At 40.7% G+C, this 25,739-nt stretch overlaps 1 protein-coding gene across 3 annotated transcripts in view; it reads right to left on the minus strand.

Moving 5' to 3' along the window:
* Window positions 1-21,190, minus strand: part of Rok (Rho associated coiled-coil containing protein kinase) — a 91,181-nt gene extending 69,991 nt beyond the window's left edge. For all 3 annotated transcript variants that reach the window (XM_076210824.1, XM_076210823.1, XM_076210825.1), the window contains exons 1-2: window positions 21,048-21,190; window positions 3,180-3,277 (exon numbers count right to left, since the gene is read on the minus strand). In XM_076210824.1, the coding sequence (XP_076066939.1) occupies window positions 3,180-3,277; window position 21,048 (99 nt within the window). In that variant the 5' untranslated portion in view covers window positions 21,049-21,190. The remainder of the gene's footprint in view (window positions 1-3,179; window positions 3,278-21,047) is intronic.
* Window positions 21,191-25,739: the final 4,549 nt, after the last annotated feature.

Consider the following 25,739-nt stretch of genomic DNA (forward strand, 5'->3'; position numbering starts at 1 on the left):
ACATATAGGATGGCAGGGAAGACTCTCGGAAGAAATCCCAAAAAGCACTCTTCAGGAAACATCATCATCTGTGTGTCTTCTAGTACTTGATTTTGTCCAACTCCAGCAAGTAGTGTGTGAAGGCCACACTTGATAATTCTACACAACTGCTGAATCTGATTATGTTCAAATCCTTCCAAAGGATTTAGTGGTCCTGCAGGTCATTGTTCTTCATCTTCATGAAGATAAATTCCCTCATCAAATCTGGTTATCGTCTATTAGTTCTCATTACCTTCTTTCAATACCACTTGACAAGTTCATCAAGATTTTGATTAGTTTCGATCTACGAGTATGCTCTCCAATCAGAGCTACTTCTTCCTGCATATTAATGAAACCAATCCAAACAGTTCACATACAGTAATGATTTTCTGACTGCATTTTGGTGGTGATGGTGGTGGTGGTGGTAGTGTTGGTGGTGGTGGATGTGGCTGTGTTTGTGATTGTGGTGGTGTGATGGTGTAGTGGTGTAGTGGTGGTGGTTGTAGCAGTGGTTGTGGTAGTGGTGGTGTAATAGTGGTGGTGTAATAGTGGTGGTGTAGTGGTGTAGCTGTAGTGGTGGTGATGGTGAGTGCAGTGGAGGTGGGGTGGGGGGCCTGTCGGTTTAAAGCAATGATGCAAACCTCGGGGCATAAATTTTTCTAGCTGTCAAGTTTAATGTCAATTAAAACCACAAATTGTTGCAAACCTTGGGCCACAATTTCTCCCAGAAGACACTAATGGTGGCAGATTTCATGTCAGAACATGTCTGATGGATGAAAGTGGGGCACTCCAAAATGCTGAAATGCTTCCAACACTCTATGATGGCAAGGATGATGTTATCATTGAGCCTCAACTAAGCTTAGTATGCATCAGTGCATGCACTGGGCTTTTCAGAGGTTGAATTAAAGAGGTGATTTTGGGTAGCATAAACCCAATTTCAACACCTATAACATCATTGTTTTACTATCACACTTCAGGAAGGACAAGAGCATTGTCTATTAAAGGGACTTTCAAAGTAAGTTTCTTTAAATCCAGACTGGTCTTTACATTCAAGAGGAAGCAGTACATATACCACTGCTTAAAAACATAATTGTCCACATATTTGTGCTGTCCTTCCAGAAAACATGGAGTATATGAAGGTCCTTATTTTTGAGGGTGGAAGGGTAGTGGGAATTAGATCACCCCAAGACTGATCATGTATCCAGCTGCAGTGACACAGATGAGAAGTTACTTGGTCTTCAAATGCCCAAATCTTTTCTTTCCACATTTGTGAACAAAGTTCTCAATTGCAAGTCCTGCTACAGGAGGGTTATCTCAACTATTCTGAGGATGTGCTTTACTACATACTCTTCTCAATGAAGGCCTTCAGCTCAAGGGGTAGGGGTGAGTGGGTGTTATCCTACAGCAACCACTTGGTCAACACAGTGTGGGTGATGTTAGTAACTGAATTGCCAGTCCATGAATTAAAAAAAATCTAGAAACATATAGATAACCTTTTACTCTATAAACCCAACCAAAAACCTTGTCTTTACTAATCTTACTAGAATGTCTTTAAGTTTACCTTTACAATTGAATTCTCATTAACAAATAAGCATCAACTGTAGCCCTATACCATACCATTATCTTTAATAGATATTAAAATACATTATCTAAATCAATCTGTTGTCCAAGGTTGCTCTAGCAGGAGACCCACTGGTCCCAGGTAACCAGATCCAATTACTGGTCAGGCCCAGAAGTCAGTTTGGGGAAGAAATATTGTGTTGTTGTCTTGGAGTCATTAAGGATTTGTTCAGGGCTACAAGGCTACATTCCTGGACAACCCAATCACTGCCCTTGGAGCAAGAATTAAGAAGAACATGTACCCACACCAAGTGACCTGTAACCACTCAAGAACTGTGCCAGCTCCCAAACCATAACATCATCCCCACCTCCACAAAGAGGTGCTGCCCTGAGGGGCTGGTATTTGGTCCCTGGACTGGACCCAAAATACAGTGCTTAACTCCTTGATGCTTACAATAGTATTGCATGATACAATGTAGATATTTTGAGCCCCAAAAATATATCCATTTGGGCAAATATAAAACTGAATGGTACAATGTAGATATACAAAAAACACCTAAATTTCCAAGTTCCTTTGATGTCCAGTCTCCATCTCAAATATTTCCTTACTATAGAGAGCAAGAAGGGAAAGTCTGTTAAGCAAAGAGAGAAGGCAGATAGGGGCAAGAGGAGAATGGCTGTATATAGATGATGATATAATGGAAGGATGGGAGGTGGTGGGGGAAGAGGGAGGGGGGACTGGTTACATGTGATCAATATTTTGATGCAGTCCAAAGGAATTTCTCCCTGTCTTCTATTTTTTCTGTATGAGGGGAGGGAGAGGGAGAGGGAGAGGGAGAGGGAGGGAGGGGGGGAGAGAGAGAGAGAGAGAGAGAGAGAGAGAGAGAGAGAGAGAGAGAGAGAGAGAGAGAGAGAGAGAGAGAGAATGAGAGAGAGAGAGAGAGAATGAGAGAGAGAGAATGAGAGAGAGAGAGAGAATGAGAGAGAGAGAGAGAATGAGAGAGAGAGAGAGAATGAGAGAGAGAGAGAATGAGACAGAGAGAGAATGAGACAGAGAGAGAGAGAGAGAGAGAGAGAGAGAGAGAGAGAGAGAGAGAGAGAGAGAGAGAGAGAGAGAGAGAGAGAGAGAGAGAGAGAGAGAGAGAGAGAGAGAGAGAGAAGGGGGGGTCATTAATTAAGTGAAATGGCCTTGCTGTGGATGTGCTGTGTCTTGCTGCATTGCTTCTGACCCAGGGCTGTAGGTGGGATACAGAAGTGACCCATCATCCATTAGGAGCTAAGATGAGAGGGAGGAAAGGGTGGTGGATGGAAGTGGGATGGGTGGGAGTGGGTACGTGTCTTTTGACATGGCTACCTCCCTTACAAGGGGGAAAAAGCCTTTGGTATATAGATACATAATGTGCAAGCATCTTCATTAATGTACTTGGGTTATATTTAGTGTGTGGAACATTTGGTATTAAGGAAACAATTTACACATTCGAATTTGCAAGCAGTCCACACGTGTACTACATGGTGCTCCGTGTCACCTGCCCTGATGGGACACGGTCATCCTATTTGGGGCTTCAGGGTTACATCTTGTAACAAGACTCAGTGGTACTCACCAGCATACAGTCCACATTGATCACTCCTCTTGGGTCCCGGAGATGCGCTTCTAGTTCGCGCAATCTCCGTACCCTCTCGGAGTCTTTCAGGATATCCACTGCAAAAGAAATGATAACCATTAGTGTTCATGACTACTAAAGCATAAAATATAGAAATGTTACATTAAGTCAATACCCCTCTGGTTACAAAAAGTGACAACTGCTTACATCTGGTCAAAATATTTTGTGGCTATGACCTAAAATATAAAAGTAAATATCTAAACTTCAAAGGTAGTACTTATATTTGGGGGGGGGGGGGAATGAATAAATAAATAAATAAATAAATAAATAAATAAAATAAAACATTTTGGAACTGAGATTGGGCCACACAAATGCCACATCAGCATTCAAGTCATTGTGAAACTTGACATTTACATAAAAATAGTGACTAAGGCAATTAAAATCACTGACTAATATATACAAGAATGCATACCAATCACAATTACAATAACAGTTGACGTTAGGTTTCACAGACTGGAAACCCAGGGTCCTACAGTGGATCGCAATGATCCTTTGGACCCTCCTACAACTCCCTCTGGGAAGCAGCAGACTGCAGATTGTACTAGTGTAAGATTGTTTCTACCTCACTGACTTATTGCAAGAGGGGAGCAATCACCATATGTCAGCTGTCCCTTTTTAAGAAGGTGGAGGAAACACTAAGTAAACAGCAAGAGATCCTGGATCCAATCTGCAGACTAAGTGCCATGCCCCTCCAGGTGCGGATGAAGATGTTGAGAGGAAGAATGGGTGTGGGAGAATGAAGGAGGGAGGGAGAGAGGAAGTGGGAAATAGTGAGGAAGAGGAAGATGGGAGAGGAAGACTAAGTGAGAGAGAAGGGAGAGTGTGAGGGGGAGAGGGAGAAAGTGTGGAGAGAAAGAGTGGGGGAGAGAAGGAAGAAGAAGAAAGGGAGGGATGGTAGGAGGGAGGGAAGGAGGGAGGGAGATGAAGAGAGAAAGGGTGGAGAGAATGCGAGCGGGAGGGAAGAAGAGAAGGCAAAAGGAAAGGAAGGAGGAAAGAAGGGAAGGGAGGGAAGGGAAGGAAGGAAGGAAAGGAAGGAAGGAAGGGAGGGAAGGGAGGAAAGGAAGGAAGGAAAGGAAGGAAGGAAAGGAAGGAAGGAAAGGAAGGAAGGGAGGAAGAATGGAAGGAAGGAGGGAGGGAAGGAGAGAGGAAGGAAGGAAAAAGAAAGGAAAGATAGAGCGAGGCAAAGGAAGGAGGAAGAGAGGAAGAAAGATTTGTTGTGACGATGAGATGGAAAACCGAAGTGATGTTTGGACGGAGGGAGGGAAGGAGGGGAAGGTGGAAAGACGGGAATGAGGGAGAGGAGATGAGAGGGGAATTTGTAAAGGGGAAAGAAGGAACAAGATGACACGAGGAAAGGAGGGAAGGTACGAAAATGCAAGGTTTCCTGGTTCAAGAAAGCAAATGAACTCACGACGAAAAATAAATAAATATACATAAACAAATAAACGAAATGTCAGGGCAGCGCGCCAACCGACTGCGCCATGTCGTCGTCGTCGTCGTCGTCTTCTAACACAAACGTTCCTTTTCTACTCGACGACCCATGATAAAATAAGCACGACTAATTTTTCTTATTTTTTTTATTTACTTAATTATCATTTATCAATTTACCTATTTATTTTGTACAATGGCCTGATTTTTGAAAGACGATTTTTGGAACATCGATGGAGACCGCATTCCAAAATCGAAGCTATCTGACTTCTCAGTTACACAAAACCGTCTTCGCTTAGTCACAACATACTCGAAAATATAAATCCCGCTCTGACGACGCCGAGGCCCTAAGGTCGCCCGGTGTTTTTATGACGTCACAAAAATGACACTATTTATACTTCCTCCCGTGAGCTGAACGTTTCACAGAACATGCACCTCCAAGTTGCCTTTCCTTCCCGCCCGCCCGCACGCACGCACGCACGCACACCCCTCCCCAAACGACCTAGGAGCGCCCGGAGATCCTACTGCAGAAGGTGTACGGCGCAATGGCACCTAGAGAAGGGCGAAGGGAAACGAAAGGAGCGAGGAAAGACGGGAAAGGAGAAGAGGGAGAAGGGAAGGGAAAGATGAAAATACTTGTTTATTTATTCGCGTCCGACCTAGTCATGGACCAAAAGGTCTCACACCGGCAAGCTCTTTTTTTATCAAGTTTTTACAGAATGAGAGGGAAGAAGACGTTTTCGGCCGGAGCAAAGCGTCTCCTGCCGTGCACTACCAGTTCCCCCATCGCTCCTATGACTCCATAAGCAGAGGAGCCGAGAGCGATTCCACACGGCACCAGACCACTCCCACCTGTTCCGCCGGTCCGGGAGGAGAAGGGGAAGGGGGGGAGGGGGGATGGAGGCAGAGAAAGGAGGAAGAGGAAGAGAGGGTGTGAATGTGCGAGCCATAAAACAAACGTCAAAACGCTTCGTCACCTCCTCAGTGTCACAAACGTCGTCCCCGAACGACTGACGAATGGCGGCGGTGGACCCCAAGACTTCCCTGACACCGTGGAGGGAGGCAGAAGGGGGAGGGGGGGACAAGTGGGGGGAAAGGGGGGAAACATGACGGGAGAGCTGAGGTAGGAAAGGAGAGGAGAGGGGAAGAGATGGAGAGGAGAGAAGAAAGATAGGGAGGGGAATGAAGGGGAGAGGTGGGGAACGGAAAGAAAAAGATGGGAGGGAAAGGGAGGGAGGAAAGAAGAAGGAAAGGAGAGAGGAGAGGGGGGAACGGTTGGAAGGGAGGAGAGGAGGAGAAAGGGGATTGGGAGATAGGGGAAGGAAGAAGAAAAAACAAAAGACAGAGGGGGAAGGGGAGGGGACAAAGGGGAGGGGGCAAAGGGGAGGACAGGGAGGAGAGGAGAGTGGAAGGGAGGGGGAGGAGAGTGGAAGGGAAGGGAAATGGAAGGGGATAGGAAGAGAGTGAAAGTGTGGGGGTGGAGAGTGATGGAGGAGTGGAAGGGGAGATGGGAGGGGAAGGGAAAGGGAGGAGAGAGGAAAGGAAGGGAGGGGAGATGGGAGAGGGGAGGGAAGGGGAGAGGAAGGGAGGGGAGGGGAGAGAGCAAAGGAGGGGAAGAGAGGAGAGGGGAAAGGAAGGAAGGAAGGAAGAGGGGAGTGGAAGGGAGGAGAGGGGAGGGGAGGAAAGGGGAGGGAATGGAAAGAAAGGAAGAGATGTGGAGGGAAGGGAGGGAGGAATGGAAGGATAAGGAAGGGGTGTGAAGGGGAAGGAAAGAATCGACAGAAGAAGGAAAGTGAGAAGGGAAGGGAAGGGAAGGGAAGGGGATGGGGAGAAAGGCGTGAGGGAACACGGAAGGACGCTGGGATCAGAAAGAGAAGGGGAAGGGCAGTCACGGGAAGTGGGGAGAAGGGATACTAAGGGCAGCGGAAAGAAAAGAAAGAAAGAGGAGGGGAAGAGGAGGGAAGGGAAAAAAAGGAAAGTGAAGGGAGGAGAAGGGAAAGAGGGAGGAAAGAGAATGGGGAGAGGGAAGAGGGGAATATATGAAGAGATGGGAGGAGAGGGAAAGGAGAGAAAGAGAGAAGAGAGTGGGAAGAAGAAAAGAGACGGGAAGAGAGAAGGGAAGGGAAGGAATAAGAAGGGAAGAAGAGAAGAAAGGAGAGGGGAAGGAGAGAAAAAGAGGGGAGTGAAGGAGAGGGGAAGGAGAGAAGGAGAGGGGAAGGGAGGAGAGGAACAGGAAGGAAAAAGGAGGGGAGGGAGAGAAGAAGAGGGGAAGGAGAGAAGAAGAGGGGAAGGAGAGAAGAAGAGGGGAAGGAGAGAAGAAGAGTGGAGAGAAGGAGAGGGGAAGGAAAGAAGGAGAGGGGAAGGGAGGAGAGGGAAAGGAAGGAGAGGGGAAGGGAGGAGAGGGGAAGGAAAGGAGGGAAGAAGAGGGGAAGGGAGGAGAGGGATGCCAATAGTAACCTTTGCCTCCATAGCCTGAAAAAAAAACTTCTGATGCTGAAGGCTTCCATTGCCAGCCCCTCTCAATCTGTCTCAGCAGCGATGTTTAAAAAAGATTCTTTAAAGTTACGATGCGATTTTCGATTCGTAAATATATATTGTTTTGTGATGAGTCTGTTTTTTCAATTCGATGCATTTCTCCCTCCCCCCGTCTCTCTCTCTCTCTCCATCTCTCTAATTTTTAGTCATTTCCGCGCTGTCAAGAACTGACAGGAGAAACGGAGAAAGACGAAGCCAAAGACGAGTTCCAGAAATGTGAAAAAACTGGAATTCCAGGCATTCCTGGGGGAGGGCGAGGGAAGGGGAAGGGGAAGGGAGGGGATGAGATGGGAAGGTGAGGGGAGCGGAAGGGGAGGGGTTGGAAGAGAGGAAAGGAAAGGAAGGGAAGGCAAGAGAAGGGGAACAAAGGTTAGGAGATATAAACAAGTGGAAAGGGAAGAAAGGGAAGAGGAGAAAGGGAAGAAAGGGAAGAGGAGAAAGGAAGATGTGGATGTCGAGATGGTTGGAGGAGAGAGGAGGATAGAAAAGCCCCCAAGGGAGGGGAGGGGAGGGGGGGTGACCGGTGTGGAGGTAAACTGAGAAGATACTTATGGAGGGGAGATGGAGGAAGAAGGCCGAAGGAAGGATAAGTAGTAGCAAAGCAAATTCGAGAGGAGGCAAGGTAAAGGATTACGAGGGGAAGGGAGGAGGAGAGAAGAGAGGAGTAGGAGGAGGAGGAGGAGGAGGAGGAGGAGGAGGAGGAGGAGGAGGAGGAGGAGGAGGAGGAGGAGGAGGAGGAGAAGAGAGAAGGAGAAGGAGAAAGAGGAGGAGGAGAAGGAGGAGGAGGGGGAAGAGAAGAGAGGAGAGGGAGGAAGGAACAAGAAAGAAAAATATTGACGTGCGGGGGAGAATTACTGAGGGGAGAGACCAGGTGCGTTTTTTCTTTTTTCTTTTTTTTTTGGGGGGGGAGGGGGAGGGGAGAGGAACCTGAGAGGGAAGTGCGGTGAGGAGTGGAGGAGAGGGGAGCAGAGGGGAGCAGAGGGGAAGCAGGAGGGAGGGGAGACGTGTGCACAGGCTAAGGGGAGAAAAACATGGGGAGAAGGAATGTGGGGAGGTGGGGGGCGAAAAAACATTCACCCTCTTAACGCTGGGATCGACTTGTGTTTCATTCTGGCTGCCGCCAGGCGATTATATTACGGGAGAGAGAGAGAAAGAGAGAGAGAGAGAGAGAGAGAGAGAGAGAGAGAGAGAGAGAGAGAGAGAGAGAGAGAGAGAGAGAGAGAGAGAGAGAGAGAGAGAGAGAGAGAGAAGGGGTGACCCTTCCCCCATCCCTTGTCTATGCTTGCGTTTCAGCCTCTGCCGTCAGGTGATTTTATTCCACTGAGTGCATGACCACACGTAGAAGGCTGTGACTTTCTCGACACTTTTCGAACGTTTTGTACTGACTGAATCCTGACGATTATAATCAGCTATGGGAAGGTCTTCGCGGCCCTGTATACTACAACTATGTGCAAAATATTTTTATTCAAACCGGCGAGCAATAGATAGACACTAAACCGTCGTCGTCGTGAGCAAAAGCCCGCGAAATTCGAACGGCGAAGCGGTGCAAACCGTTTCCGACGTACAAGACCAAACTTCCAAGTTCGGGAACCCGTAATCAATTATCTTGGATTGCAAAGATACACAACGGGCAATATCCGGGTTTGTGGTGACCAACCAGACGGACAAACGACATCGTGACGTCACGTTCTCTGGATGACAGACATTTCCGGACAGGCAAGCAGGCAGGCAGGGAGGAAACAGCAGCCCCGGGCGAGAAATCCAAGTAGTACACGTTCATAAAGTAACGAAAACTAATGCTAAATTAATCGTCACTGAGTGAAAACTGACGAGTTCATTTACTAGTAAAGTAGTAACAGTAACAGTATTAGCGGTAGCAGCAATAAAGACTGAAATTCAGTTTCCGATGGAGTAAAGATTAAAAATGAATAAGCAAAAATAACTAATGCAATAACACCTAATACATTACTGTACTAATAATAACCAGTAACAAATACACAATCCTACTTAAGTTTTTCATTTTGGTCAACATCAGATGACTATTCTGCTGGGGTAAGGGAATACCACTCTCAAAATGGCAGGAGTTAACTGATAAGCACCTAGTTCTGAGTTAGGACAACCATGGCAAGTGGCAATCACCAGTAACGGCTGGTGAAGGGTGTGGGGGGGAGGAAACGTACAAACACAAATACACACACACAGTACATGTAACCTTTGCATCAGGTCGAATCATCCTTCAAAGGTCAATGATCTTATTTTTCTTATCACTCAATGGTCCCTATTTACATCTTCAATAAAGGAACACCTAAGGTATCTTTGTGTCTCTCAGGTGAATAAAACTACCTTAACCTGCCATAAAATTTGTAAGAAGCATCACCACAATTGTGAGGTTCAAGATTAAATTTTGGGATGTGCCAAAGAATGAGAAAGAAAGAGAGACAGTAGGAGTGAGTGAGAGTACAAGTGAGTGAGAGTAAGAGAGAGTCAGAGTAAGCATGAGTGAGAGTATGAGTGAAAGTGTTAGAGTGAGTGAAAGTATGAGTGAAAATGTGAGAGTGAGTGAGAGTGAGAGTAAGAGTGAAAGTGTAAGACAGAGAAAGTGAGAGTGAAAATAAGAGATTATGGTCTTGGACCATGTGCTCGACTTATGATCATCTGCTATGGTTTTCCTGGATAAGAGCACAAAGCTCACATATAGCCCGATCTGAAGGTGATGTCTCAACCTCATCCACCCACATTTTGAAAAGATAAATAAATAACAATAACAATAAATAAATAGAATACATTATAATAAGGAAAATAAATAAAGCAAGGGAAGTGGCAAAAATTAAATGAATAAAAATATATATATATACACACGCAAGAATACAATTAAGATAAAATAAAACTTTGATTAAGACATAGCTGACAAATGTAAGGATCAACCCAAGTTGTTCTGATTTGAAAATGGCAAGTTGTAATACCCAAATTGAAAGGTGAAGGCATTTTATATGAACATGTATGAATGCAAACTAAAATAATGAACAAAAGCTTTTAGTCCCTTTTAGTCAATGCAGATAGAGTTTGTGAGAGAAAAGGCAGAAGAAAATGAAGATGCTGAAAACAACATAACATTGTAAGTGTAATGTGTCAACTACTAGAGAAATTGAAAGTGAGAAAGACCTATGGTCCTGATGGATTCTCAAACTGGATAATGAGTGTTGAAAACAATGAGTGGATAATGTAACCAACAGACAGTATATTTACTGGAAGAGTGGAAAGTGCCATTGGACTGAAAATATGCAAATCTGGTACTAATATTCAAAGGAGGTAACTGGAAGGAACCACTAAGTTATAAAACAATGTCTTTTATCAATACAATAACCAAAATATACAAAAAATTGTAAAAGACTGATGGATTATATATTTTGAGGAGGAAAGAATGTTGGCTGACAACCAATTTGGATTTTGAAAAGGAAAGTTTTGTGTAACAAACATACCCAGTTTCTATTCAAGGAGGGTTGGTGTGCTGCATGAGAGAAGGATGGGTAGATTGTGTATACCTAGATTTAGAAAAAACATCTGCCAAAGTGCTACGTAAAAGATTTACCACTTCAGTACGAGTCAAATTCCCTCGCGCAGCATCGGCTGTCACATGAACGATGCATCACACTACTCGCAATATAAAATATAAAATCACTATTGTATTACACATTCTCTTTTACTCTGAGTAATGATATAAAAAATGTGATCAAACCAGTTCACAGAATCCAGGGGTAAGCCATATTCAACTAAATATAATATATATATATATATACGGTATATATATATATAATCAAGATGCCAATGCCAGCATCCTTGTGCACCCACTCACACCTCATGACCCCTATGTAGGCGTCACCGTACCAAAGTGATTGATATAGAAGTTTGAAAACATAGGCCTTACCATAGATGCTCTGTGGAATAGGTAGTGACATAACTAAAAAAAGTGAAGGATGAGTTATCAACTCCTTGTCTCCATCAATTAAACTTGGCCTTAAATTCATTCACTGGACTATTTCCTCTTGGAAGCTGTTCCTTAAGTTAATGCATCTACACAGAAAACTTTGTTTGAGGAGTTAAACACCATATGAGGATGGAGCCTTTATTTGTATGATGTTTCGCTTATTACATCTTTTTCAAGTACTTGAAAAAGCTGTAATAAGTGAAGCGTCATACAAATAAAGGCTTCGTCCTCATATGGTGTTTAACTCGTTAGTCTTGTCGGCAACTGCTACTTTCATGAAAACTGTTTTTCTTCATATTCTTTAGGTGCAAATTTTTTTTCACAGGTTTCCCATGACCTTGTGTCACCCTCTCACTCCAAACCGAAAGATATTTTGTTAGTGTTGTCCACTCTTAACCTCTTCGTTATGATACCTACATAAGTGTCATGAGGATGCCAGCATCGGCTCATTGATTATATTTATTTTGTAGTTGTAGCTGTGTGATCCCCGAATTCTGTGAACCAGTTTGATCATGTTTTTTGTTTATTATTACTCAGAGGGAAAAAAAAAAAAAAAAAAAAAAGTAATACAGCAGTGGCTTCATATCTTATATTACAAGTAGTGTGGTGCATCATACATTAGGCATCCAATTCTGCATGAGAGAATTCGACTCATATTGAAGAAGTTAAACTCCACAATAATGTTACATATTTCTCTTTTACTTCAAAAGAGGACAGTCCCATTTTTAGTAATCTTATACTTTTTCTTTTCCCTTGTCCCCTGTGGAGGAAAGAATTCTGACCCATGATTCCCATGCAAGTCATAGAAGGCAACAAAGTGGGACAGAGTGATGGGACAAGGTATCCTGCTCTCTCTATGCTTATCCTACAAGAAGTCAAGGCATCATGCTGGCTACCTCCATTATAAAGGGGAAAGCCCTTGGTATACAGACAGATTACTTTCCATGGTTTGTATCCTAGAATAGGAACCAAAGTGGTTGATGCTCTTTGTATTCTCTCCACCTTATCTATAGATATATCCAATGTTTCTTCATGGAGAGATCTATGGGAGAACTCAGAGGTGTTACCAGCTACTGTGAGGCTGTGGTTTCTTGTTAGTGAAATCTGAAGTAGTAGCTGAAGTTGTTATGGCAGAAACCTTAACCAATCTTTACCAAATTAATTTCCCAGCTTCTGGAAGCAAAGTAGCATCATCTGAATCACTATCATCCATTTTTGCCAAATTTTCTCTAGCTTCATCCCACTGCAATATTTAACAATCCCACTAAATTTTCATTATCCATTAGTTCAATCTATCTTTAAGTTTTGCTAACTGGAAACTCACAGCAGCCAGCAATGGTTCTTTGGGCCTCCCACAGATTTCACAAGGAAGAAACCATGGACTGATATCTGTATTGTATATGTGCGGGCTTGCTTTCTGTCACCTGCTGAAAGCAGTAGATGAAAGGCAGCTGCCAGCTCTCCTTGTGTTCAAAGGTGTGGAGGAAATGTGAAGTTGATAAAGAGAGATATCTTGGGACCAGTCCAAACACCAAATGACAGCCAGTTGCACCTTCAAATGGAAGTGTGAATGTTGACGGGGTTTGAAGATGGGCAGCAGAGACATGATTCCCTGTGACTTCCTTCTTGCAAGACCACCTTGTGCAGATGCCCACCATTGGTCCACTTGTTAAACAGCTATAGTGACATTACATGATCCTACTGCAAAGCAACAGTCAATTCAAACATCTCATTTTTTTTTTTTTAATACTCTCACAGGGACCAATGATGGGTACCCACAAGTGGTGGTCCAGCAAGACAGATATCATACCAGAGAGACCTGTCTCCCTGCCATCTATCTTCAAAACATGTAAATACCTTCATCTTCACATGGAATTTCAGCCTTCAGATGCTGACACTCAGTTTCAGGTCCAGTACTAGGATCTCTATCAACTTCAAAAAGATCTCAGCAATCTTTACATGGGCTACATTCCTTTCCTATCTATTCTTTAACAATTACCATAAATTTGTAGAATATAGGTACCCCCCCTAATATATGTTGGTTCCACATTTAAAGATTTGTATATTTACATTGTTTTCATTGGTGCTATTTTGTGTTGAAAAGGGTTGGTTTTAATGATTATAGTTGTTCTGAGGTATTGAAATAGATTTAAATGCCTTATGGTGGTTATTTGCATACGATATGGATCTAGAAGGACTTCAACATTATTGGCAGGAATTCCACAATATCTTAACACTGGTGAATGTCAGGGATCATGTGTGAACCTGAATCCCTGACCCCGTCTCAGAAATTGTGCAAAAATCCAAAAATAGATCCATAGCACAGACCCTAATTATTGCACTGTATTATCATTTTATCATTTTTTTTTTATTTAATGTGTGTTTGACATTTTATATTTTCAATAAGATATACAGCATTCAAGTATAGTTTTGACTATGAACTTTTTTTTCAAACTAATTTCACTAAAAACAAACTGTTAATAAATAATTTTCACTTCAACCTTTAGACTCATTTGTGTTTGGTATCCTAAAAACAGGATGCTACTACTCTCATGGACCCCAAGAAAAACAACATCAAGTAAACCCCAGATAGATATACCTCCAAATCAACAAAACTGATATCATTATCTCTCTTTCTTATTGATCTCTTAAGAGGAGCCATCTGATTTACACATTGCCTTCCTTTACAAAAACTACACTAGCTTCTCCTATCATTGCCTCCATTTATTCACATTATCCTCATTATCTGCACATCCTCTAATCCACACATCAAAGACCTTCCAATGAAAATAAACAATAAAATAAAAATATCAAGTTTAGTACCAAGCACAGGTTTTGGTCAGCAGAAACATTAATCAAGGGTATCAAATATATATATATATATATATATATATATATATATATATATATATATATATATATATATATATATATATATATATATATATATATATATAACTACACTCCCCTTTGCATCCATAGCATGGTTCTCTACAATCAAGAAAATAAACACGACACTACAAACTACACACAACAAAGCAACAAGAATAACATGATGTACTAAAACCACCCAATAAAGCATCTTCACTCAGAAATAGAAAATAAGAAGAGCACATGGCATTAATAAGTACATAGTTCTAGGCAAGAACCCCCAACCCCTCCCATCACACAACACAATCCTAACTGAAAAAAGCAGCATACTATTCAAACATCTACAGCCACCTACTAGCTAAACCTAACAACATATTAATACAAAGATAAATACAAACATCACAAAACAAGCACTCTAGGATCACTCCCCAAACTCCAGCGGACTCCACAACCATCAACCCAGCTGAGAAATCCCACCCATGACAAGCAAGAACTACACTAGCTTAACTGCATTCAGGCCACCACAGACTGACCACAGAATCAAACAGCCCCAGATGCAGCCACCACACAGATGACAGAACACCTCATCCAACACTGCCCAACTCGGGCTTCACTCAGAGAAATCTTCTGTGAGTGACATATTAACTAACCCTGTCACTTTAATCAGTTACAGAAATCTTGGGCAATAGACTGATTTATCTCATTATTCTCTGTGTTATAATTTTGCAATAGCCATTATAATTTTGGCTTATCTCTATAGTTCTTACTTTCAAGTTTCTTTTTCCCCTATAAATTGGCAATATATGATACATGCTCTCTTCCAGTCCTAGGGTGTTTTCCTTCCCTTATAACATATTCATACATCCTTGTTAACCACTCTCTTACTGCACAGCCCCCTTTCTTAATCATCTCGTACTTCCATCCCACTGCTTTCCCATGTCTCAACTTTGCCACTGCATCATTCACATCTTTCTTATATGCCCGCTCAACCTTCCTTCTGCTTATCATTCCTCATAAGTGACATTTCAATTTCTTTAATGTCACTCATATTTAGTAGTTCTTCAAAGTAATCTTCTGCCTTACTGCAACCCTGACTTCCTGTTAACTGTCTTTCATTCCTGCCATTAATCTTTCTCTCCCCCTTTGATTGTTTCACTTCACTCACCTACTTCTAGTAATTCTTTTTTTTATTCTCTTTAAAATCCTGTCATCTTTCATCCCAATCCCTCACCACTTCCATGTTTGCACTGTTTCATCTTTAGTCTCTTTCCTTCCTACATCCTTAAACTTATCTCTACATTACCTGGGTGAGGGTTAGGAGTGGATATGCCTCTCCAGTCACAAATATTTGTAAATCTGTAACCTCTATTGTCTTACTCGACTTGTCCATTTACACTATTCCCACACCATCACAAGACATCTGAGGTTTCTTCCCCATTTTATACACATATGCACAAAACAAAAACTAATTACATGGGAAAACAGCACCAAAACTGAAAGCACAATTTCAACACAAATGCTCACTAATGATGCCAAGAGTGAACTATACAATATGTGCCAAGATTATTGACAGTTATTCAAAACTGAACACTTAACAATTTAAGTCACATATGCTTTTTTGTTTTTGCAATGAAAAAATAAAACAATAAAATAAAATAATAATAATAAATACAAAAAATAAATAAATAAATATAGACAATGTGTAGGATTTATAATCCATTGAAATATGAATTATTTTGTTTGATTTTGATTAACATATTTAGTTTCATAGTTTCAATAATTACCATTACAAAAGAAAAATGGTGTGAAAAATTACTATATGACAACTCAAAATTTGAAAGGAATTGAGGCAATCTGGGATTGCAAGAGGAGGACTGTGACATGGGACCCTGATAACTACATACATACATATACCATGGACTTTTTCCCCCTTATGAGGTAGGTAGCCAGTCAAAAGCATAAATCCATTCCCACCCATTACATGCCCACATACTCCACTCCCATTCACCATACCTTTCTCCCTCTTTTCTTGGCTCCTCCTAGATAACGGGACATCCCTGCATCTTGCCCACTACCCTAGGTCAGAAGCAATGCAGCAAGACATAGATCATCCACAGCAAGGCTGCTTCATTTAATTGTTGACACCCACCTTTCCATCCCCTCATGCAGAAAAAGAGAAGATGGGGAGAAATCCCTTCGGGTGGCATCAAAATATCATTCACACATGCTCCCCCACCCCCACCCTTCCATGCATCACAGCATCATCCATACACAACCATTCTCCATTCACCCCTACCTTCTGTCTTCTCCTGTCCTTCCTCAACAGACATTCCACTCTTTTCCAATAACCCTTTTACCCCTATCCATCCATCTCATCCTTGGTCATCCCCTCTTGTTCACTCCCTCCATCTCTGCCTTCCATATCTCTTTTACTAATATTTCTTCACTCATTCTTTCCATGTGTCCAAACCATCCCAATACTCTTTTTTCAACACTATCTCCAAATTCCCTTTCCATCCTCGCTCTCCTCCTCACCTCATTTCTCACACTATCCTGCCTAGTAACCCCTACCATACTTCTCCAGAATTTCATCTCAAACTAAACGGAGAAACAGTGAGTGTCAAAACTATACATGATTTTAAGAATAAACTGGATGTGGAGAGATATGAAAACGGGTCACTACGAGCATAGCTCTCGTCCCATAAAATACAACTAGGTAAATACATACTCTTCCTCTCTTATGTTCCATGTTTCTGCCCCATACAGTGCTTTCAGCACAATCACCCCTTCATACAATCTCCTCTTAGTATCGATCCCCAAATGTCTATTTCTCATTATACTTTTTAATGCCCATTCCTCCCTTTCCCGCCACATTTGCCCCCAAGTATTTAAAGCTATCCACTTCCTCCAGTCTTTCTCCCTTTATACTCACTTCCAATTAGCTGCCATCCTCTTCCCCTTGTACATCTCATCACCTTACTTTTACCAACATTTATCTCCCAACTCCCTTTTTGCCACCGTTCTTCTCCTCACCTCATCATTTCTCACTCTATCCAGCCTAGTAACCCCTACCATACTTCTCAGGCATTTCACCTCAAACACATTTAAACTATTCCTCTCTTATGTTCCATGTTTCTGCCCCATACAGTGCTGTCAGCACAATCACCCCTTCATTCAATCTCCTCTTAGCATCCATTCTCAAATGTCTATTTCTCATTACACTCATCCATTGATAACTACTGGTCTTAAATTTTTTAGACATGTTAATTCATAATGTAATTAACAATGCAGCACAAGCTTCTACAAAATCACAACAATTCAACACCAGTGTCATCCATCAATCTAGGGCAGTGGTTCTCAAACTGGGGTCCCCGGACCCCTGGGGGTCCCTGAGAAGGTCCTAGGGGGTCCGCGACACAATAAAAAAAAAATAAAAAAATCCAGAAAAAACTATATAATTATAAAAATATACAAAACTGATTCTGTCATTATAGTGTCGGTGATATCGATATTTTGTTGTGCAATCAGCCAGCACTTCTCTATTACATTTTTATATGTCATAATATTTCATTTGTTTCTTTCTAATTAATATTTATATTCATTCAAGCTTTATTCTATGCTTACAGAAAGTGTGAACTGAAGATGGAAATGTTTTTAAACCGAAAATCGACAAAATTTTGAAAATATTTTAAATGCTTATTTTTATACTTTCTTTGTGTAGGAATATGCAAATAGTAAATTTACTGCATTATAATCATGTAATGGGTATCTTGGTATGGTAATAATAACTTTTGATTGGCTGGGGGTCCTCGGATGGGACTTAAATATCTGGGGGGGTCCTTGGCATGGTAAAGTTTGAGAACCACTGATCTAGGGGATAGTGATCAATCAAATACCAATATCTCTACTGAGTCACAATCAGGTAAGTAAGCAAATATATGTAGAACATTCAAGCTGTGGTCACTTGAAAGTCTGACTGCTCCAGTCCCATTAATTACATTTAACAGTCTGTGGTTTCCTTTGAGTAATGTTTCTGCACTTTATCCTCATTTTTTCTCAGTATTTTCATAGTTTCTCATAGTTTTTCCTTGTATTGTTGTGCTTTATACAAAACTAGTATCTAATAAGCATGGATGGACTATATGAGTGTTTATGAGAAAGTGAGACGGTTCACATGATGGACCATGCATGATCAAGAACTTTCCCAAACAACTTCCACTAATTTTACATCTCTTCCATATCTAGCTGATAACTGATAACTCCTTATCGAATAGTGATACAGAAACAGCCCTTCCCTAACATACATTCATACACTCACACACATTCTCTCTTGCTGCAAGGTTTCCAGTCAAGGAAAATTGAGGTAGCAGCTAACTGTTCAATAGTGTCACATAAGAATGCAGGAATTAAAGTGGCATCTTTAGCATATTAACTACAAGATGCCTCATGTGACATCAAGACATGATGAGAGCTGGGCTCGTCATGGTTGTTCCAGCTGTGACACCATAATAACATACCCTTCCCCCCATCAATATCACATTTCACAGTATGACATTTCCATCCTTAAATTCAACCACTCTCTGACTGAAAACTGTTCACTTCACTTTTACACACCTAGCCTAAGCAAACCAAGTTACAATCCATCTTTCCGTGGCCAAACAATACTTCTCCTACAGCAGGCCTTCCTCAAAAACAAGTGATTTTGGATAACCATTGTTATAAAAAAAAAATTCTAAACAAAACAAAATCAAAATATCTATAAATCTTTCACTACTTCAGAACATAGCACAATGGAACATAGGATACAAAAAAAAAAAAAAAATAATAATAATAATAATAATAATATAAACAAAAATAAATAAAGCCACACTGACCTAGTCACAAAGCCATATTTCATTATGCTATTTTTACAATGATTATAGTCTGTCTGACAATCTTAGGTGGCACTGCCTTCCACTAATGACTGGAAAATGCCATTTTCCTTTCACTGAACTGTCAGGGTGGGTCTGAATAAGGTACGAGCTTAATTTCAGCCAAAACTGAATGCAATATCACCACTGCTGTGGTGGTTTCTAGTAAGAAATTCTGCCAGAAATATATACATCTTTTATTTCTGCCAACATCAAGGGCCAGTAGCCATATTCAATACTATTAAATGGAAAATTCTGAAAACCCTTGGCAATATTTGACAATACCTGTCCTAATTTGAACATGTTCAATGAAATATCAGCTGTTATTTCCCTATAACAGTCATGTGGTAAAAACAAAAATTTTCTCCATAATCACCATATATTGACATTTTTTTTAAATCAATGATTATACAATATAGTATAATTGATTTAAAAAAAGTCAATATATGGTGTCAATTTATAGTTTTCAAAAAGGCAGGGTGAGTGTAAAAGGGTTATTTAACTCTTTTACTCTCACCCTGCCTTTTTGAAAACTTATAAATTCACTTTCCACAAATGCTCCAAGCAACTTCAGAAATTAACCTCTCACAATAAATACTCCCTCAAATATATTCTGTAGCTGCATGTACACATATTTCTACTACCACCCTTTTCTGTCAGTATGGTACATTACTTTATCACGTCCTATCCCAAGCATGGAAGAACATGGATAAGGCACAGTATGGTACTTCTAATATCAAGAAACTTCCTACTTCTATGTTGTATATGTCACTACAGATCTTACGTAAATGTTTTCACAATGACGAATATTGTAAATTTCGAAATGAAACTTTTGTTGCTCAATAGTTTTCAATGCCTGACATTTGGAACATGAGTGTCATACATCTATGGTTTTACTTATATAAAAAACAATTTCTCAAAGGAAAAAAGAAAATTGAAAATACCTCCTTGCATAAAAGGAAAAAGGCACAAATTCTAACTAACTAAATCACATCCCTTTCATGGGGCAGCTTCTCAAATTAGTATATCCTACATTCCTAATTACCATTTTCTAGTACCCCAATGCAAGAATTTAGTTTCCCTCTTACGGACTATCTTTTGTGTATTAGTAAACACCTACTTATGCAAGTCTACCAAGTTATCTTGTCCTAATACATCAACTTACAAAGCATCTTACATCCACTTTAGGTCACTAAAAATTTCATCCATTTGTATGATACCCCATTATTACTAGTGTTGACTTTTGTTATATATTCATAATACACTTATATACATGAATGTGTTTATGCATTTCTCTTATTTTCTTCTCAACTATTATCTAATCCTCTTTACAGGTTTCAATTTGAGCTAATACCCTGGGCTACTTTGTTACTCTTAACTCTGTACTTAAGAATGACTACATACTTGGGTAGGACATGAGCAGGGTGCCACCAAAGAAAGTTAGTTTATTTCACTGCTCATGACAAAGTGAGAGTGAGTACTGGTCCAAAAATATCAACTGTTCACTATAAAAGTCTCCATCTATGGAGAATCGTCCACATCCCTAACAATAAGGGGATAAAATGAATGGTCCATAATGTTGATAAGAAACCCAACCCCACCCACAGTCACTGCTGAGGGACAAAAAGGGCAAGATCCTGCATCTACCCAGTGCACCTACCCTTTTCCCTCCAACTTCCACTCACTCATTCTTCTATTGGTAACAACGACCTATGCTAAAGGGGGGAAGGAATTGTACAAGGGCGTTGAGCATGCAATGAGGACCTACTATCCGCCCCATAAGTATATTGGGGTTGAGTAGCGATTACTCATACAATCTACCTTGATCAACACCTTACACACCTGTCAAGCAACCATCTGATGCCCTGCTTCGCAACCATGGTTTCAACGGAAATAGTCCATGCAATGTTTTGTCCATCCTATTTCCATGTATTTAAGATGATCGTGATGAATATGATTTATTTCGTTAAATTAAATTCCTGTCAAACTTCATGACCGACAAGTTTGAGATGTTTGTGTATGGTGCCTGCACCTATGCAGGCCCCATTACCCTCCTTTCCCCTCCATGTTATCACTTACTTTCTAGTGTTTCCGTCGCATTATTGAATCATGGGGTTTGCTTGTTGTTATGGTGACATCAGATAGCCTGCCGACTTTGAAAATTAATAAAAATAATCCCCATCCTTCGTCACAGATCCACATAAATATGGCCGAACAAACCAACTACCTATTCCCACAATGCAATGCTACGCCTCGGGCTAAAGTTGCCCGCGCCGAGTTCAAACAAAATCATTCCTCCCAGACGAAACTTTTCCAGGCTACAAATCACGTGCATTAGAAAGTAATCCTGGGTTAATGATTTATAGTATTCTGAAAAGAAAAACAACTTTATCTATTTTCTAAGTGTTTGTACTTTAAACTATTTCTTACATGAGAGTTATCTCAACATATCACGGCTAACGTCTTGCTCTATTTTAGTATACTAAAGGATGAGGAGGGAGGACGAAGGGCAAGCACTCTCATCCTTGTTTCGTTCAAAACAATCCGCACATAGCTGTAACTGTAAACAATAACATTATTCCATTCATAATATTGTTGTTCACCCACGCTATTCGCAGTTTAGTTACTAAACAACAGTTTTACTGCAATTTGGGTGTTTTATTCTGGCAGTTGTCTAGCTATTTTCTTGAAGCGAGAGGGAAATATTCTACAACGACTTCAGTTAATATTTTTCGCCATAGGTTGTATCATACACGTTTTGAAATGACGGCTATTTATATATGGTAAGTAGGCTGTGGTCAGAATATTATCCATATATTATGTAACTGAATTGATGAAAATAAAATCATCCCAGAGCATGAAGACCGCTAAACTGCGGGGAGTTGTCTCTAAGCAAACCCCTATAATCAATGATTTTGCTAACACCAAACGATTTTAATTAGCTGAAAGGAACTCAATTATACAAATGAGATATTGATAGCAGATGGAAATTTCAGGGTAGCCCTAGGAAGTGTGTACGTGTGTGTGCGTGTGGATAATTTTCCGAAAATAAAAGTAGTTTCTTCCCACATAGTTGGGCTAACCACCCCTTCTCAGCACAGAAATCTTCCAAGCCATACACATGTGTACATCTGTATATAATACAAACACGTTTATACAATATATATTACATGGACTTACTAGTTTTTCTTGGTACACATGCGCATGTATGCATATAATATAAAGAAGATACAGCAAGAAAATAAAGAAATTAGACTACTTAAAGGAAACATATTTCCGCATAGATTCGTCAACTTATGGAACAAAAGAAAATGATTCAGGCGCTCTCTGTAAATGAAGAACAGAGAAAATTTGACAAATAGAAACACAGAGAACAAACCCATGAGCATAGCTCCAACACCATATAATACAATAAGGTAAATACTGCACACACAATTATATATGTATGTGCATATACACACACGCACATTGTATATACATATATATATATATATATATATATATATATATATATATATATATATATATATACATATTCGTATATTTTTTCAATTCTCGTTTCTATGCGGGTTCGGCATTTCTGACCAGTCGTCGTCACTTTGCTCGGTGCCTCCATTCATCCCCCGCCAAACTGTTTTCAAAAAGATTATCCTAATATCCATCCTTCTCCCTCTCGGTCTCCCTGCCTCTTTTCCCACCCACTCTTACCTCAGGAAAATTTTCCTCCTTCCCATGACATATCCGTACTACGAGTATGTGTGTGTGTGTCATTCACCATGGTCTTGGATCACGTATTGGAATCGTGATCGACAGCTAATTCCCTCCCAGAAGAGAGCTCATATATGACCGATCTATGGGTAATGCTGTGACCTTACACGCACACACATACACACAACTCCCCGCCCACAAGAGCTGGAGTAACGACTCGCAGCGCAGTGATACTGAAATTATTTCAGCCCTGGGCGGGATTCGAATCTGGACCGCCATAGTGGCGGCCGGGAACTACCACTGCGCTACACACTGTTTGTATGTGTGCGTGCGTGCGTGCGTGCGCGCGCGCGCGCGTGTGTGTGTGTGTGTGTGTGTGCATTTACCTAGTTGTACCTAGATGTATCTTACGGGAAGGGGAGCTACGCTCGTGAGGTCCCGTCTCTGTATCTCGCCATGTCTAATTTCCTCTTAAATTCGTGTGTGGTTTTTGCACACACTATTGTTTTGTCTAGTACATTCCATACATCCACTACTATGTGGGGGAAAGCTGTTCTTTTATCAGATCTCTTCCATAACTGTCCTTTTTGAGCTTCCTTCCGTGTCCTCTTGTGTTTCTCTGATCCCAATTTAGTAAGTCTTCTTTATCAAGGACTTTTATACCTCTCATAATTCTGTAGGTGGTCAACTAGTCACCTCTTTCTCCCCTTTGTTCCAGAGTCGGTAATTCTAGCTTTGACAACCTGTCTTCATATGGTAGTTTTGATTGTTTTGGGGCCATCTTCGTAGTTGTTCTCAGGATTCTCTCAATTTTCTTTATATTTTTTTTTAGTATTAGGTGACCATAGTGTCGCTGCGTAGTTTAATTTAGGCCTTATCAGTGTGACTAGTATTTTCTTTATCATTTCTTCATCCAAGTAAGTAAAAGCCAATTTTATTGATCTTAGCAATTTAAAGGTATCATTTACTTACTAGTGTGTGTGATTAACCATTGTCTTCGACCAGGTGTTAGACTCGTGACTGACATTTTTACCCCCCTGGAAGAGAGCTCTGAGTTCATATATGACTAATCTATGAGTAATGTTGTAACGTTACATGCACACAACTCCCCTCCCACGAGAGTTGGAGTAACAACTCGCAACGCAACGATACTGAAATTATTTCAGCCCTAGGCAGGATTCGAAATTGGACCACTGTAGCAGCGGTTGCGAACGTTACCACTGTGAATTCATCTTGGTCTTTGGATCACGTGGTGGACTAGTGATCGACAGCTATTTCCCTCCTGGAAGAGAGCTCAGAACTCGTATGACCTATCTATGGGTAATGCTGTGACCTTACACGCACACACAACTCTCCGCCCACGAGAGTTGGAGTAACGACTCGAAGCGCAGCGATACTGAAATTATTTCAGCCCTGGGCAGGATTCGAACCCGGACAGCCGTAGTGACACTCAGGGACTCTACCAACCGCACCATCGAGTCGTAAGAGTGTGCGCGCGTGTGAGTATATTTAGCTACTTTACCTAGTTGTATCTTACTGGAAGGGTAGCTATGCTCGTAGTGTCCCGTCTTTGTATCTCGCGCGCGCGCGCGCGCGTGTGTGTGTGTGTGCGTGTGTGTGGGCTTTGCAGATTCTGCTGTGTCGTCCCTGGCACTCAGCATTTCGTGATTAACAATAGACTTAACACATCCGAGTGAGCGCATGCATGCACACAAACACACGTACACACAGTCACAATCACAGGAATTAAATTAAAATAATATCAGAGTTTGTGGTGGAATAATAGGATTGAAGGAAAAGTCTGGAACAGGAAAAGATAAAATTGAGGATACAGAAAAACAGAAAAGGGAAGAACAAGCAGAACAATGAACATGGAGAAAGAAGTGGAACAATAATAACAAATACGGAGATGGTTGTTAGGGATGTGCACTGGATCAAAGAAAATGTGTCAATGCGAATAGAACTCGCATACGATAACAAGAAAGTTGCCATAACCTAGGCAAATTTTATTTCTCCGTTTTCATTCATTTTCTTTTTTGTTTAACTCGGGGGCGGGATATCGTAGAAACAAAATATGTTATATATATATATATATGTATATATATATATATATATATATATATATATATATATTCAATAACGTAGCAAACTTAATACTGATCATTTCTTGGCACCACTTTGGGTATTTAATCCTTCATTAATTAAACTTGGTCATCCTTCTATTTATCTATTTCCGTCAGTAAGAATTCATTATTGGTCAAAATTTGTCTAATACTATTTAGTCCACGATGAAGAAAAGCACACTCTAACGACAATTAAAAAACTTTAAGATGTAGGGTTGAGTTACGCTAGTTTTATATTTAACGAGATATTTGCTAGCATCATTCAAAACTTTTCTTGAATCACGCACTCTCCTGAAAACACATGTGGTAAAGACGCCCTCTGATTCGTCAACCCAAACAACAATGAAAAATATTTTGTTACTAATGCCTTTATTTATCTAACTTATTCTATTTATTGATTTGTTAATTTTTGTTTTTGTTTGTGAAGAGTTGTAGATATACACGGAAAGGGTCAGTCATGTTCTTAACAGTTTCCAGGTGGTGCAATGAAAACGAGAAGATTAAACAACTAAAAAGACTGCAAACCGTTACAAGATTTTGACAATATATATATGTGTATATGTATATATATATATATATATATATATATATATATATATATATATATATATATATATATTCGTAAAAGTGGGCAGTAATTCTTCTTTTATACATGTTGAATTAAATTTGACCGCAGCTTGGGCTAGAATCAACTTCTTGTTGATAGACTCAAGTTTTCTAATCAAAGATCTCGGCTCATCGGGGAGGCGGAATAAAATACTACTGTACGACGTTTCGCTCATCTTTGAGCATTTTCAAGTACAAAATATATTTGGTACAAAGCTGTTACAGTTTAAATACAACTAAAGTGGTAATTGGGAGAGGTTACAGTTAAAAACAAACTAAAGTGGTAATTGGGAGAGGTCACAATAAATATGGGGGATTTGTCTAAGGGTGGACT

The sequence above is a fragment of the Oratosquilla oratoria genome, chromosome 2 (assembly GCF_046742065.1).
Source record: "Oratosquilla oratoria isolate Oo_2021 chromosome 2, ASM4674206v1, whole genome shotgun sequence".
Taxonomy (NCBI): domain Eukaryota; kingdom Metazoa; phylum Arthropoda; class Malacostraca; order Stomatopoda; family Squillidae; genus Oratosquilla; species Oratosquilla oratoria.